The sequence below is a fragment of the Athene noctua genome, chromosome 31 (genome assembly GCF_965140245.1).
Source record: "Athene noctua chromosome 31, bAthNoc1.hap1.1, whole genome shotgun sequence".
In the NCBI taxonomy this organism is placed as follows: domain Eukaryota; kingdom Metazoa; phylum Chordata; class Aves; order Strigiformes; family Strigidae; genus Athene; species Athene noctua.
This window is the reverse complement of record NC_134067.1, coordinates 242,372-257,782: the sequence shown is the minus strand read 5'-3', so window position 1 is coordinate 257,782 and position 15,411 is coordinate 242,372. Positions and strand designations below refer to the sequence as shown.

At 70.6% G+C, this 15,411-nt stretch overlaps 1 protein-coding gene across 1 annotated transcript; it reads left to right on the top strand.

Moving 5' to 3' along the window:
- The first annotated feature begins 538 nt into the window (after window positions 1–538).
- MYBPC2 (myosin binding protein C2) lies at window positions 539–15,179 on the top strand. Its single transcript, XM_074929982.1, is given in 31 exon segments — window positions 539–560; window positions 1,306–1,365; window positions 1,653–1,696; window positions 1,698–1,749; window positions 2,108–2,256; window positions 2,645–2,678; window positions 2,681–2,761; window positions 2,872–2,920; window positions 3,053–3,112; window positions 3,611–3,804; window positions 4,164–4,296; window positions 4,543–4,667; window positions 4,739–4,844; window positions 5,545–5,711; window positions 6,110–6,275; window positions 6,830–6,936; window positions 7,450–7,479; window positions 7,564–7,703; window positions 8,201–8,360; window positions 8,715–8,819; window positions 9,303–9,491; window positions 9,720–9,854; window positions 10,755–10,922; window positions 11,006–11,094; window positions 11,388–11,580; window positions 12,229–12,368; window positions 12,844–13,003; window positions 13,356–13,492; window positions 14,274–14,460; window positions 14,842–14,867; window positions 15,122–15,179. Coding segments are annotated over 30 exon segments (3,393 nt in total). The 3' UTR covers window positions 14,853–14,867; window positions 15,122–15,179.
- Window positions 15,180–15,411: the final 232 nt, after the last annotated feature.

Sequence of the window (15,411 nt, the reverse complement as noted above, 5' to 3'; positions counted from 1 at the left end):
CCCCCCCTGTACCCCAACCCCCCCCATAAACCGCCTTTAGCCACTTGCCCGCGGCTCCGTCTTTTTATTGGGGGGGGGGGCACTGAGGGGCTGGAGCCCCTTGATTTGGGGGCGGGGAGGGGGATTGGGGGGGTCACAGTCTCGGGGGGGGGGCCGGGGGGGGGGCAGGAGCGTCCCGGGGGGGGGATGGGTGTGTCCCACAGGGGGGAGGGGCATGGCAGGGTCGGTGTCGTCGTCCCCCCCCCCCCCCCCAGGATCGGTCACTGCTCCGATCTGGTTTCACCCCCCCCGGGGGGGGTCCAGGTTTTATTTTTTTGGGGGGGGGGGGGGGGAGATGGAACAACCCCCCCCCCTCCATGGGGGTCCCACTTGTGTGGGGGGGGGTGGGGTGTGTCCCCGTGTCCCCCCACCATGTGCCCGGGGGGGTGGGGGGTGCCCGGAGGGGCGTGGCCACGGACTGGGGGGGGGGGGGGGGGGGGGGTGTTAAAGGGTCCCGGGGCCCCCCCGGGGCATTGTGACCCTCAGCCCCAGCACAGCCATGCCCGAGCCCAGCAAACCCGGTACGGGGGGGGCACGTTAATTACCCCGAGGGAGCAATTAAAGGGGGGGGGCGGTTAGCCAGGGGGACAGGGCATGGGGGGGGCGGGGGGTATCGCTGGGGGGGGCAGGAGGCACTGGGGGGGGGAATTGCCCGAGGAAGGGGGGCAGGAGGGGGTGGGGGGCAATTACTTGGGGGAAGCGGAAGTTGCCCCCGGGGGGTGTTGGGGCGAATTGCCCCCGGGGGGGGCGGGAATTGCCCCGGGGGGGGCGGAAATTGCCCCGGGGGGGGGAAAACTCCCCATGTGGGTGGTGACGGGGCAGGTTTAGGGGGTTGGGGGGGGGCGACACGTGTGTGTCCCCCCCCTGAGGTGACACATGAGCCGCCCCAAAAGGGCACCCACAGGTGACAGCAACTCAATCGGCCTCTCCCCGCGGGGGGGGGACACCCTGGGGGGGGGACACGGGGACACATCCCCCCCCGGGCGGGGTTGGGCCCCCCCCGGTGACCTGAGCCCGGTGACAGCTGAGGCCGCGCTATTTTGGGGGGGGCTGGAGTCAAATCCCGGCCTTATATGGGGGGGGGGGGGGGGGGCCGCCTTTCCCTGCCCCCCCCCCCCCGCCTTTCCCTGCCCCCCCCGCGGTGTCCACTTGCCCCCCCCCCCCGGGGCTGCCGGGGGAGGAGGGGATTGGAGGGGGGTGGGGGGGGATACCCCGGGGGGCGGAATTGCCCCGGGGGGGTCAGTGGTGTCTCACCGCCCCCCCCAGCTGCCAAGAAGGAAATGAAAAAGGAGAAGAAAGAGGAAAAAAAAGTGGAGAAGAAGGAAGAGAAAAAAGTGGAGAAAAAAGAAGAGAAAAAGGAGGAAAACGGGCAAAAAGGAGAGGAGCAGGCGGGGGAGGAGGCGCCGGCCGAGCCCTCCCAAGGTGGGGGGGGCCGGGGGGGGGTCAGGTTTGGGGTCAGGGTGTTGGGCGGGGTCCTCACTTCTGACCCCCCCCATCTCTTTGCAGACACCAAGGATGATTCCTGGGTGAGTCCTGCCCCCCCACCCCCCAAGTCTGGTGACCCCTCTGTGCCCCCCCCACTTTGTCGCGACCCCCCCGGAGCCCCCCAATAACCCCCCCCCCCCCCCCAGACGACATCCACCCCCCACGAACCCCGCGACCCCGACGGGCTCTTCCTCAGCAAACCCCAGAGTGTCCTGGTGAACTGCGGTAAGGGGTGCTGGGGGGGTCCTGGGGGGCTGCGGGGGGGTCTTCAGGTGGGGGGGTCCATGGGGGGCTCTGTGGGGCTGCGGGGGGCTCCTGGGGGGCTCTAGGGGCTCCTCGGGAGGGTCCATGGGGGCTCGGGGGGGCACTGGCAGCAGTGACACCTGCAGTTGTGGGGTGCCCGTGGTGCTGGGGGGGCGCTGGGGGGGTTGGGCATCCCGGGGGGGTTTGTTGGGCCCCGGGGGGTGGTTTGGGGGCCCCGGGGGGTTGTTGGGCCCCGGGGGGGGTGGTTTGGGGGCCCGGGGGGGTGGTTTGGGGGTCCCGGGGGGTTGTTGGGGCCCCGGGTGACGCGGGGGGTCCCCAGGGCAGGACGTGGCCGTGGCCGCGCGCGTGGACGGGGCCCAGGGCCCCTCCAAACCCACCGTCAAGTGGTTCAAGGGGAAGTGGCTGGAGCTCGGCAGCAAGAGCGGCGCCAGGTTCCAGTTCAAGGAGAGCTTCGACAAGGAGAGCAAGGTGGGGGCACTGGGGAGGAACTGGGAGGAACTGGAGGAGCACTGGGAGGGACTGGAAGGCACTGGGAGAGACTGGAAGGAACTGGAGGAGCACTGGGAGGGACTGGGAGGAACTGGAGGGCACTGGGAGGGACTGGGAGGAACTGGAGGAGCACTGGGAGGGACTGGAGGGCACTGGAGGGACTGCAGAGCAGTGGAGGGGCACTGGGGGACACTGGGAGGGACTGGTGGCATTGGGGGGAGGCTGGAGGTTACTGAAACTGGGAGGGACTGGGAGGGGATGGGGAGGGGCTCCAGCACGTCCCTCACAGTGTCCATCTACCCGTCCCGTGCCCCCCCCCGTGTCCCCTGTGCCCCCCCTGTGTCTGTGTCCCCCCCGTGCCCCCCAGGTTTACACCTTCGAGCTGCTCATCGCCAAGGTGGCCGTGGCGACCGCGGGGACTATCGCTGCGAGGTGACGACCAAGGACAAGAAGGACAGCTGCTCCTTCAACATCGACGTCGAGGGTCAGGGACCCCCCCGGAACGCCCCCGGGACCCCCCCCGGCCACCCCCACGCCCCGGGGGACCCCTGGGGACAGGCTGGGGGGGTCTCACGTCCCCTCTGCCCCCCGCAGCCCCCCGCCCCACCGGCAATGACAACGTGCTGCAGGCCTTCAAGAGGACGTGAGTGAGGGGGGGGACACAAAATGGGGGACACCCCCCCCCCGTGGACTGGGGATCCCCATGACACCCCCCCGACCCCCCAACACACCCCGGGGCGCCCCCGGGACCCCCCAACCCCCTGTCTCCCCCCAGGGGTGATGCCAAGAGCGACATGGCCGGGGAGCTGGACTTCAGCGGGCTGCTCAAGAAGAGGTGGGGCGTGCGAGGGGCGTGCAAGGGGCGTGAGGGGCGTGCAAGGGGCGTGCGAGGGGTGTGGGGGTGTGTGAGGGGCATGTGAAGGGCTCACAGGGCTGTGCAAGGGGGTGCAAGGGCACATGGGGGTGTGCAAGGGCATACAGGGGTGTGTAAGGGTGTGCAAGGGTGTGCAAAGGGTGTAGGGATGTGCAAGGGGTGTGAAAGTGCACGACAGGGCCTGCAAGGGCGCAAGGGGGCACGAGAGGCCGTGCAAGGGCGCGCGAGGAGGACGATGGGCGCGGGCTCAGTCGTGCAAGGATAAGGCGGTGGGCGGAGGGGCCGTGCGAGAGCCCCCGTGCGCGAGGGGCTCACTCGTGCCAGGGGAGCTCACGCGGGTGCCCGAGGGGCTCAGCGGTGCGAGGATGAGGAGGGCGGGGGGGGGGGGGGGGCCTCGAGGGGTGTCCGGGGCCGTGCAAGGGCCGTGCAAGGGCCGTGCAAGATCCGCGGGCGCCGCAGGGAGGTGCAGGTGGAGGAGAAGAAGAAGAAGAAGGACGAGGAGGACGCGTTTCCCCCCGAGATCTGGGAGCTGCTCAAGGGCGTCACCAAGAAGAGCGAGTACGAGCGCATCGCCTTCCAGTACGGCATCACCGACCTGCGCGGGATGCTCAAGCGCCTCAAGAAGATCAAGGTCGAGCCCAAGAAGAGCGAAGGTGGGCGGGGGGGGGCCGGGGGGTGTTTGGGGGTCTCAGGGGGTGGGGAGGGGGTTTGGGGGGGTGTGGAAGGGGAATGGGGGGTCTGGGGGGGGGCGGGAGGGGGCATTTGGGGGTGTCTGGGGGTGGGGAGGGGGGATTTGGGGCTGGAGAAGAGGATTTGGGGGGGGGGGGAACCCCCAGGGGGCTGAAAAAGGAGTTTGGGGGGGGGGGGGCATGGGGGCAGCGACAGATGGGGCAGGGGAGGGGCTGCGGGGGGAGGGAGTGAGGGGAGGAGGCTTGTTCTGGGGCCTGGGGGGGAGGTGGGGGAGACCCCCGGCCCCCCCTGACCCCCCCCGACCCCCCCTGACCCCCCCCAGCCTTCGTCCGCAAGCTGGACCCCGCCTACCAGGTGGACAAAGGCCGCAAGATCAAGCTGGTGGTGGAGCTCAGCGACCCCGACCTGCCCCTCAAGTGGTACAAGAACGGGCAGCTCCTGAAACCCAGCAACAAGTGAGGGCGGGGGGCCGGGGGGGGCCGGGGGGGTACAGGGGGAGAAACGGGGGGGTTCCGGGCGGCCGGAAGGGGGTAGAGGGGTGTTTGGGGGGCTCTGGGGGGGCACGGGAGGGTTCTGGGGGTCTTTGGGGGCTGCAGGGAGGTTGGGGGGTCTGGAGGAAGGAGAGAGGCCCCCCCCCTCCCTGCCACGGGGTCCCCCCGGCCGTGGCACTCACACCGTGTCCCCCCCCCGTGTCCCCCCAGGTACGTGTTCGAGAACGTCGGCCTCAAGCGCATCCTGACCATCAACAAGTGCTCCCTGGCCGATGACGCCGCCTACGAGTGTCGCGTCAACGAGGAGAAATGTTTCACCGAGGTCTTCGTCAAGGGTGCGCGGGGGCGCGGGGGGGGACACACACGGTCCCTGTGACCCCCCCCAACACCCGTGTGTGCCCCCCAGAGCCCCCCGTCACCGTCGTCAAGGGCCTGGACGACCAGCAGGTGGTGGTGGGCGACCGGGTGGTGCTGGAGACGGAGGTGTCGGAGGAGGGCGCCCAGGTCATGTGGTACGCGGCCGCCTGTCCCCCCCCCCGTCCGCCTGTCCCCTCCCGTCTGCCTGTCCCCTCCCGTCTGCCTGTCCCCCCCGTCCGCCTGTCCCCTCCCGTCCGCCTGTCCCCCCCGTCCGCCTGTCCCCCCCCGTCCGCCTGTCCCTCTGTCTGCCTGTCCCTCTGTCCATCCATCCATCCACTTGTCCCTCCATCCACCTGTCCCCCCTCCATCCATCCATCCGCCTGTCTGTGTCTGCCTGTTCCTCTGACTGTCCGTGCAACCATCCTTCCGTCCAGCTGTCTCTGACTGTCCGTCCGTCCATCCGTCCATCCGCCTGTCCCTCCATCCATCCACCTGTTCATCCGTCCGCCTGTCCCTCTGTCCATTTGCCTGTCCCCCCCCCCCTCGTCTGACTGTCCCTCTGGCTGTCCATCCATCCATCCGATTGTCCCTCTGTCCCTCCAACTGTCCCCCTGTCCATCCGACTGTGTCCCTCTGTCTGTCTGTCCCTCTGACTGTCTCTCTGTCCGTCCAACTGTCCCACCACGGTGTGTCCACCCCTGGTGTTGCGTGGCCGTGCCCTCCATCCCCTGTCCCCCCCCGTGTCCCCGCCGCGTCCCCCCCATGTCTCCACGCGTCCCCCCCCCGTCCCCCCCGTGTCCCCACGCGTCCCCCCCGTGTCCCCCCCGTGTCCCCACGCGTCCCCGCTACCCGCAGGCTGAAGGACGGGGTGGAGCTGACGCGGGAGGAGACCTTCAAGTACCGGTTCAAGAAGGACGGGAAGAAGCACTACCTCATCATCAACGAGGCCACCAAGGAGGACATGGGGCGCTACAAGGTCATGACCAACGGCGGCGAGAGCGAGGCCGAGGTCATCGTGGAAGGTCGGTGTCCCCGGGCTGGGGGGGTCCCTCGGGGTCCTGGGGGCATTGAGGGGTCTCCAGGAGGTCCCAGGGGTGTCTGGGGGGGTCTCCAGGGGATTCCTGGGGGTCCCAAGGGTGGTGAGGGGTGTCTAGGAGGTCTTGGGGGGTCCCAAGGTGTCTGGGGGGGTCTTGGGGGGCACCCTGGGGGGTCCCGAGGGTGCTGAGGGGTGTCCAGGAGGTCCCAGGAGTGTCTGGGGGGGTCTCCAGGGGATCCCAGGAGGTCCCCGGGGTACGGAGGGGTGCCCAGAAGGTCCCGGTTTTTCCCCCCAGGGGAGCCCGGGGCGGGGGGGGGTTCCCCTGACATAGGAGGGGGCGCAGGGGGGGTCCCCTCACCCCGGTCGTGCCTGTGCCCCCCCCAGAGAAGCAGCTGGAGGTGCTGCAGGACATGGCGGACCTGACGGTGCAGGCGACGGAGCAGGCGGTGTTCAAGTGCGAGGTGTCGGACGAGAAGGTGACGGGGCGCTGGTACAAGAACGGCGTCGAGGTGCGGCCCAGCAAGCGCATCCACATCTCCCACAGCGGCAGGTGGGCGCGGGGGGGCACCCAAAAATGGAAAAAATAAAAAAAAGGGGGCGGGGGGGAGCAGCCAAGGGGGAGGGAGGGACCCCCAGGAGGGGATGGGAGGAATGGGGGGGGGATTAAGGGTGAGGGGTGGAGGCACCTGGGGGGGGATTGGGGAGGTTGGAGGGACCCATGGGGGTTTGGGGGGGGGGCTTGGAAGCACCCGGGGGGGTCTGGGGGGGGGGGGTTGAGGGATTTATGGGGGTCTTGGGGAGACACTTGAGGGACTTGGGGGGGGACAAAGGCACCTGTGGGGGTCTTGGGGGGAGTTGGAGGGACCCGGGGGGGGCCTTGGGGGGGGCTTTGAGGGACCGGGGGGGGCTTGGGGGGGCTGAGGGACCCATGGGGGGCTTGGGGGGGTTTGGAAGCACCCGGGGGGTCTTGGGGACACTCCTGGGGGTCTTGTGGATTTTGGAGGGACCCGTGGGGCTCACACCCCACCAAGGCCTGGTGGGGGGGTCACTGCTGCCCCCCCTGGTGCTGTGGGCCCCCCCCACCGTCCCCGTGTCCCCCCCCAGGTTCCACAAGCTGGTGATCGACGACGTTCGCCCCGAGGACGAGGGGGATTACACCTTCATCCCCGACGGCTACGCCCTCTCGCTCTCCGCCAAGCTCAACTTCCTGGGTGGGGGGCGCGGGGGGGCGCGGGGGGGCGCGGGGGGGCTGGGGAGAGTCAGCTGTGGGGCTGAGAGAACATTTATGGGGCTGGGGGGCACTTATGGGGTCAGGGGGGTCATTTGTGGGGCTGGGGGGAGGGTCGCTTGCGGGGTCGGGGGGGCAGTGATGGGGTCGGGGGGTCACTCGTGGGGTCGGGGGGTCACTCGTGGGGTCGGGGGGGGCAGTGATGGGGCCGGGGGGTCATTCGTGGGGTCGGGGGGGTCAGTGATGGGGTCAGGGGGGTCAGTGATGGGGTTGGGGGGTCACTCGTGGGGTCGGGGGGGGGTCAGTGATGGAGCCGGGGGGTCACAGACCTCTCGGGGGGGGCCCAGGGTGACATTTGGGGACACTCGGGGGGTCTCAAGCCCCATTTTGGGACCCGCAGAGCCCGTGGGGGTGGGGGTCATGCTCTGGGGGGGTCTCGGGGGCGGTTTGTGGACACCCCCCCCCCCCGTTAACCCTTTGCTCCCCGCGCCCACAGAGATCAAGGTGGAATATGTCCCCAAGCAAGGTGAGAGGGGCAGGGGGCCGGGGGGACACGGGGCCGGGGGGGCGCGGGGGGGTCCCAGCGCTCTGTGTCTGTGTCCCCCCCCAGAGCCCCCCAAGATCCACCTGGACTGTTCGGGGAAGGCGACGGAGAACACGCTGGTGGTGGTGGCGGGGAACAAGCTGCGCCTCGACGTCCCCATCTCGGGGGAGCCGGCGCCCACCGTCACCTGGATGAAGGGTGACGAGGTGACACCCTTGGCCTCACCTGGGGGGGGGCGCGTGGCCCCGCGTGGGCCCCCCCCAATCCTGTGACACCTCCCTGCGTCCCCAGGACCCCCCCTCGTGTCCTCATGTCCCTGTGGCCCCCTGACCCCATGACGTGTCCCCACATCCCCGTGACACGTCCCCGTGTCCCCATGACCCCTCCTTGTGCCCCCGTGTCCCCATCCACGTCCCCGTGTCCCCATCCATGTCCCTGCATCCCCGTGGCCGCTGCCCCCCTGACACCTCCCCGTGTCCCTTTGTTCCCAAGTCCCCACATCCCTGTGTCCCCGTGACCCCTCCCTGTGACCCCATGACCCCCCCTCATGTCCCCGTGACCCCATGACATGTCCCCACATCCCCATGACACCTTCTCATGACCCTGTGTCCCCATGACGCATCCCTGTGTCCCCTGATCCAAAGCCCCGTGTCCCTGTGACGTGTCCCATGACCTCCAGCCCCGTGTCCCCGCGTCCCCGCAGGTGTTCGAGGTGCGGGAGGGCCGGGCCCACCTGGAGGAGCAGAAGGACCTGAGCAGCTTCGTCATCGAGAGCGCGGAGCGCGGGGACGAGGCGCGTTACACCATCCGGGTGACAAACCCCGTGGGCGAGGACACGGCCACCCTCTTCGTCAAGGTGGTCGGTAAGGAGGGGACACGGCGCTGGGGACAAAGGGGACACGAGGCTGTGGGGGACAAGGGGACATGGGGCTGGGGACAAAGGGGACACAGGGACGTGGTGGATGAGGGGACACGGGGATGTGGGGGCACGGGGCTGAGGACGAGGGGACAAGGGGACAGACAAAGGGGACACGGGGCTGGGGACAAAGGGGACACGGGGACATGGTGGACAAGGGGACACGGGGACAGACAAAGGGCACATGGGGACACGGGGATGAGGGTGAGGGGACACAGGGACCTGGGGCTGGGGACAGGGGGTGGCCGGGGGTGCCATGTGTCCCCCTCGTGTCCCCACGTGTCCCCTCGTGTCCCTGCAGACGTGCCCGACCCCCCCGAGGCCGTGCGCATCACCTCCGTGGGGGAGGACTGGGCCGTGCTGGCCTGGGAGCCCCCCAAGTACGACGGGGGGCAGCCGGTCACTGGTGAGAGTCACGTGTCCCTGCCGTGTCCCTGCCTGTCACAGCCCTGCCCACGCGTGTCCCTGCCGTGTCCCTGCCTGTCACAGCCCTGCCCACGCGTGTCCCTGCCATGTCCCTGCCTGTCACAGCCCTGCCCACGCGTGTCCTTGCCCACGTGTGTCCCTGCCGTGTCCCTGCCTGTCACAGCCTTGCCCACACGTGTCCTTGCCCACGCGTGTCCCTGCCATGTCCCTGCCTGTCACAGCCCTGCCCACGTGTGTCCCTGCCCACACGTGTCCCTGCCATGTCCCTGCCTGTCACAGCCCTGCCCACGCGTGTCCTTGCCCACGCGTGTCCTTGCCTGCGTGTCCCTGCCCACGTGTGTCCCTACCTGTACGTGTCCCTGCCCACGCGTGTCCCTGCCCACGCGTGTCCCTACCTGTACGTGTCCCTGCCCACGCGTGTGGCTGTCCCCGCGTCCCCGCGCCCACGCGTGTCCCGCGCCAGGGTACCTGCTGGAGCGGAAGAAGAAGGGCTCCATGCGCTGGGTGAAGCTCAACTTCGAGGTGCTGCCGGGCCCCACGTACGAGTCCACGCGGATGATCGAGGGGGTGCTCTACGAGATGCGCGTCTTCGCCGTCAACGCCATCGGCGTGTCCCAGCCCAGCCACAACACCCAGCCCTTCATGCCCATCGGTGGGGGCCGGGGGGGTCCTGGGGGGGAGAGAGGGGATTTGGGGGGTCCTGGGGGGAGCGAGAGGGGGTGTGAGGGTCCTGGGGGGGGAGTTGGGGGCACCTGGAGGAGTTGGGGGGAGGAGGGGGGGGAGTTGGGGGGTCCAGGAGGGGTCTGGGGGACGAGGGGGGGGCTCTGGGTTCCCGGGGGGGGTCTGTGGGGGCGCAGGGGGTGACGTGGGGCCCCCCCAGCCCCCACGAGCGAGCCCACGCACCTGATGCTGGAGGACGTCACCGACACCTCGGCCACGCTCAAGTGGCGCCCCCCGGAGCGCGTGGGGGCCGGCGGCATCGACGGCTACTTGGTGGAATACTGCCGGGAGGGCTGTGAGTGGGGGCTGACCCACGGCGGGGGGGCTCTGACCCATAGCGGGGGGGCCCTGACCCATAGTGGGAGGGCTGACCCACGGCGGGGGGGCCCTGACCCATGGCGGGGGGGCTCTGACCCATAGTGGGAGGGCTGACCCGCGGCGGGGGGGCCCTGACCCATAGCGGGGGGCTGACCCACGGCGGGGGGGCCCTGACCCATAGCGGGGGGGCCCTGACCCATAGTGGGAGGGCTGACCCATGGCGGGGGGGCTCTGACCCATAGTGGGAGGGCTGACCCACGGCGGGGGGGCCCTGACCCATAGCGGGGGGCTGATCCACGGTGGGGGGGCCCTGACCCATAGCGGGGGGGCTGAACCATAGCAGGGGGGCCCTGACCCATAGCGGGGGGCTGACCCATAGCGGGGGGGCCCTGACCCATAGCGGGAGGGCTGACCCATAGCGGGGGGGGCCTGACCAATAGCAGGGGGGCTGACCCATAGTGGGAGGGCTGACCCATAGCGGGGGGGCCCTGACCAATAGCAGGGGGGCTGACCCACGGCGGGGGGGCCCTGACCCATAGCGGGGGGCTCTGCCTTGTGTTTCTGCCCCCACCACCCCCCAACCCCCGCCCCATTGTCCCGCCAACTTTGCCCCCAGCTCCTGCCCCCCAGCTCCCCCTGCCCCCCAACTCTTGCCCCCAACACCCCCCCTCGGCCCCCCACTCCCCTCCTGCCCCCCAACTCTTGCCCCCCAACCCCTATTCCCCCCAGTCCCCTACACCCCCAATCCCCTACACCACCCCTTCCCCTTTTTCCTCACCCCCCAAACTTTGCCCCCAACCCCCGACCCCCAATTCTTGCTCCCCCCCACCTCACCCCGATCCCGCCCCCCCCCGTGCGCCCCCCCCGTGCCCCCCAGCGGACGAGTGGCTGCCGGCGCACGAGGGGCTGGTGGAGCGCTGCGGGGTGACGGCGCGGGGGCTCCCCACGGGCGAGAAGCTGCTGTTCCGCGTCATAGGGGTCAACATCGCCGGGAAGAGCCCCCCGGCCACGCTGGCCCAGGCCGTCACCATCCGCGAGATCGTGGGTGGGTGCCGGGGGCGCGGGGGGGGGACACACGCGCCCTCGCCCCCCGTACAAACGTGTCTCTGTGGGTGCCCCCCCAACCAGAGCGCCCCAAGATCCGGCTGCCCCGGCACCTGCGGCAGACGTACGTGCGGAGGGTGGGGGAGCAGGTGAACCTCGTCATCCCCTTCCAGGTGAGGGGGCGCCGAGGCGGGGGGGGCACTTGTGGGGGGCGTGGAAATATGGGGGGGCACAGTGCTGGGGGGGCACGGCCCCACAGTGCTGGGGGGGGGGCACGGTGGTGTGGGGGGCCACGGCCCCACGGCACTTGTGGGGGGGCACAGCGGTGTGGGGTGACGTGGAAATATGGGGGGGCACAGCAATATGGGGGGGTCACTGCCCCATGGAGCTATGGGGGGAAGTCGCAGCCTCCCGGCGCTATGGGGCAGCCCCCCGGCCCCGCTGACCCCGCCGCCCCCCCGCGCAGGGGAAGCCGCGCCCCAAGATCACCTGGACGAGGGGGGGGCAGGCGCTGGGCGACGACGTCCACGTGCGCAACTCGGACAGCGACAGCGTCTTCTTCATCCGCGCGGCCGCCAGGAGCCACTCGGGCGAGTACCAGCTGCGCCTGCAGATCGAGAACATGGAGGACACGGCCAGCGTCCGCCTGCGCGTCGTCGGTGGGCGCTGGGGGCACTGGGGGCGCTGGGAGGGAACTGGGGGCGCTGGGAGGGAACTGGTGGTGCTGGGGAACCGGGGGCACTGGGAGCCCTGGGAGGGCACTGGGGAACCGGGGGCACTGGGAGTGCTGGGAGGGCATTGGGGGCACTGGGAGGGCACTGGGAGCACTGGGAGGGCACTGGTGGCACTGGGGAACCAGGGGCACTGGGAGTGCTGGGAGGGCATTGGGGGCACTGGGAGGGCATTGAGGGCACTGGGAGGGTGCTGGGGGCACTGGGGGACCAGGGGCACTGGGAGCACTGGGAGGGCATTGAGGGCACTGGGAGGGTACTGGGGGACCAGGGGCACTGGGAGCACTGGGAGGGTACTGGGGGTGCTGGGGGCACTGGGAGGGCACTGGTGGCGCTGGGGAGCCGGGTGCACTGGGGGTACTGGGGAGCACGGGGAGCACCAGAGTACTGGGGGCATGGGGGGAATTTGGAGAGCTGGGGGCAATGGGAGAGCCCTGGGGACACTGGGAGGGCACTGGGAGCACTGGGAGCACTGGGCTGAGGGCTGGGGGGGCCTGGGGATGTTGGGGTGCAGCGGGGCGCCGGGGGGCGCAGCGGGGGGGCGCAGCGGGGTGCAGCAGGCCCCTCCCTGGGCAGAGCGGCCGGGCCCCCCGCGGGCGGTGACGGTGCAGGAGGTTTGGGGGTGCAACGCGCTGCTGCAGTGGGAGCCCCCCGAGGACGACGGCAACGCCGAGCTGACGGGCTACACCGTGCAGAAGGCCGACACCCGCACCATGGTGAGGGGCGCGACCCCCAAGTGCCCCCCGGGGTCCCCACTTACCCCCCTGCTGCCCCCCAACCGCCCGCAGGAGCGGCTCCCGGGGCGCGAGCACGACCGGCTGCTTCGGTGCCCCAACTGCCCCCGTCTGCCCCCCAACTGCCCCCAACACCTCTGCCTGACCCCCCGACTCCCCTCTCTCTGCCCCCGACCCCCCTCTCTCTGCCCCGACTCCCCTCTCTCTGCCCCCGACCCCCCTCTCTCTGCCCCGACTCCCCTCTCTCTGCCCCCGACCCCCCTCTCTCTGCCCCGACTCCCCTCTCTCTGCCCCCGACCCCCCTCTCTCTGCCCCGACTCCCCTCTCTCTGCCCCCGACCCCCCTCTCTCTGCCCCGACTCCCCTCTCTCTGCCCCGACTCCCCTCTCTCTGCCCCCGACCCCCCTCTCTCTGCCCCCACTCCCCTCTCTCTGCCCCCGACCCCGCTGCGCCCCCAGGAGTGGTTCACGGTGTACGAGCACAGCCGCCCCCCGCGCTGCACGGTCTCGGAGCTGGTGGTGGGGAACGAGTTCGTGTTCCGGGTGTTCAGCGAGAACCTCTGCGGGCTCAGCGCCAGCGCCGGGCTCTCCACCAACAGCGCCCGCATCCCCAAGCCAGGTGGGGCGGGGGGGCCCCCAACCCTGCGCGGGGGGCCCCCCCTGCTCCTGGGGGGCACCCGGGGTGTGGGTTCGCTCGGGGGGTTGGGGGGACACCCCCGACGTTTGGGTCCCTCAGAGGTTCGGGGATATTTTGGGGGGGGGCCCAGCCTGGACACCCGAGTCCCCTCAGGGTTTTTTTTTTTAGGGGGGGACACGCCCCGAACGTCTGCACCCCCTTGGGATTTTGGGGGGCTGCCCCCCGCGCCGGGAGCCCAGCCACAGGGCCGCCCCCCCTCCATCGCGGACTTTGGGGGTGTCTGAGGGGGGGGGGATCCCCGACTCAAGCCGTGTCTCTGCGTGTCCCCCCCCAGGGCTGTCGCTGAAGCCCCCCAAGTTCCAGGAGCACGATTTCCGCTCGGCCCCCCAGTTCCTGACCCCGCTGGTGGATCGCAGCGCCGTGGCCGGGTACACCACGGCCCTCAACTGCGCCGTGCGGGGGCACCCCAAGGTGGGGGGGCACCCCAAGGCCGAGGGGGGAGCCGCTGGGGGGGGTGGGGTCCCCCTCACCCCACTGTGGGTGCAGCACAAAGCGTGGGGAGGGATTTGGGGGGGTCCCACATGCTGCCCCCCCCCCGACACTCCACGAGGTGGGGGAGTTTTGGGGTGACCCTCACCTCCCCACCCCCCCCAGCCCGAGGTGGTTTGGCAGCAGCACAAGGTGGGGGGGGTTCTGGGGTAGATTTTGGGGTCCCTAAGGCTGTGCCCCCCCCGCCAGCCCGAAGTGCTGTGGATGGGGCACGAGGGGGGTGGGTTCTGGGGTGAACTTGGGGGTCTCTGACCCTGCGGACCCCCAGCCCAAGGAGCTGCGGATGGAGCAGAAGTCGGGGGGTGGGGTGTCCGGGGTACATTTTGGGGTTCCTAAGGCCGTGCCCCCCCCCAAGGAGCCGTGGATGGAGCACAAGGCGCAGGGGGGGTTCAGGGCACACTTTGGGGTGCATTTCGGGGTCCCTCACCCTGCGCTCCCCCCCCAGGGAGCTGCAGATGGAGAAGTGGGGGGGTTGGGTGTCCGGGGTACATTTTGGGGTTCCTAAGGCCGTGCCCCCCCCCCAAGGGGCTGTGCATGGAGCACAGGGCACAGGGGGGGGTCAGGGTCCATTTTAGCGCCCGTCTCGGGGTCCCTCACCCCGTGCCCCCCCCATTGTGGTGCAGCTGGAGCACCAGGCCGGGGGGGGGGGTGGTGGGTACATTGTGGGGTGCATTTGGGGGTCCCTCACGCCGCACCCCCCCAGCCCAAGGTGACGTGGCTCAAGAACCAGGTGGCCATCGGGGCGGACCCGCGGTTCCTGGCGCGGCAGAGCCAGGGCGTGCTGACCCTCCACATCCGCAAGCCCGGGCCCTTCGACGGCGGCGTCTACGCCTGCCGCGCCGTCAACGAGCTGGGCGAGGCGCTCACCGAGTGCCGCCTCGAGATCCGCGGTGCGGGGGGGGCCCGCGGGGGGGGCAGGGGCACCCCCAGGGACATGGGGGGCGTCCACCGACCGCGGGCGGAGATGTGTGTGTGGGGGGTGTCCCTGGGGTCTGGGGGGAGCCCTGGGAGCTGGGCGGGGCCCTGGGGTCTGGGGGGAGCCCTGGGAGCTGGGGGGGGCCCTGGGATCTGGGGGGGGGCCCTGGGGTCTGGGGGGAGCCCTGGGATCTGGGGGGGGCCCTGGGGTCTGGGGGGAGCCCTGGGATCTGGGGGGGGGGCCTGGAATCTGGGGGGGCCCTGGGATCTGGGGGGGTTTCCCTGGGATCTGGGGGGGCAGCCCAGAATCGGGGGGGCCAGTGGCAGCCCCCCAACACAGGTCTCTCCCCACACAGTGCCCCAGTGACGGCGAGGCAAGACGGTGAGTTGGGGGGGGGAGGGGGATTTTGGGGGAGTCTTTGGGGGTGGGGGGCTTAATTGGGGAGGGGGGTGTTTAATTCTGGGGGTGAGTGTTTAATTGTGGGGGATTTAATTGTGGGGGGCTCTTTTGGGGGGTGTTTTATTGGGGGGGCAGATGTTTAGTTTGGGGGGGGGCCCTACGGGGAGGATCCATTTGGGGTGTGTATGTTTAATTTTGGGGGTGCAGCCCCCCTGTGACACCTTCCCACCCCACAGGGCTGGAGGAGGGGGTCAGAGGTGCCCCCCCAGGAATAAACGGAGCCCCCCAGCTCCTGGCTGCACCCGGCCGTGTCTGTCCGTCCTTTCTGGGGGGGCCCAGGGCTGGAGGGGGGGAACCCGCTGGCCTTGCCCTCCTGTGTCCATCTGTCCTTCCTGGGGGGCTGCTGATGGACGGGGGGGTCACAGAGGGTGCCCAGGCTGGGGTGGGGGGTGACCCGCTGGCTGCAGCTACCCACGTCCGTCCGTCCTTCCCGGGGCGCCAAGGCGGGGGAGTGGGGGGGGGGTGT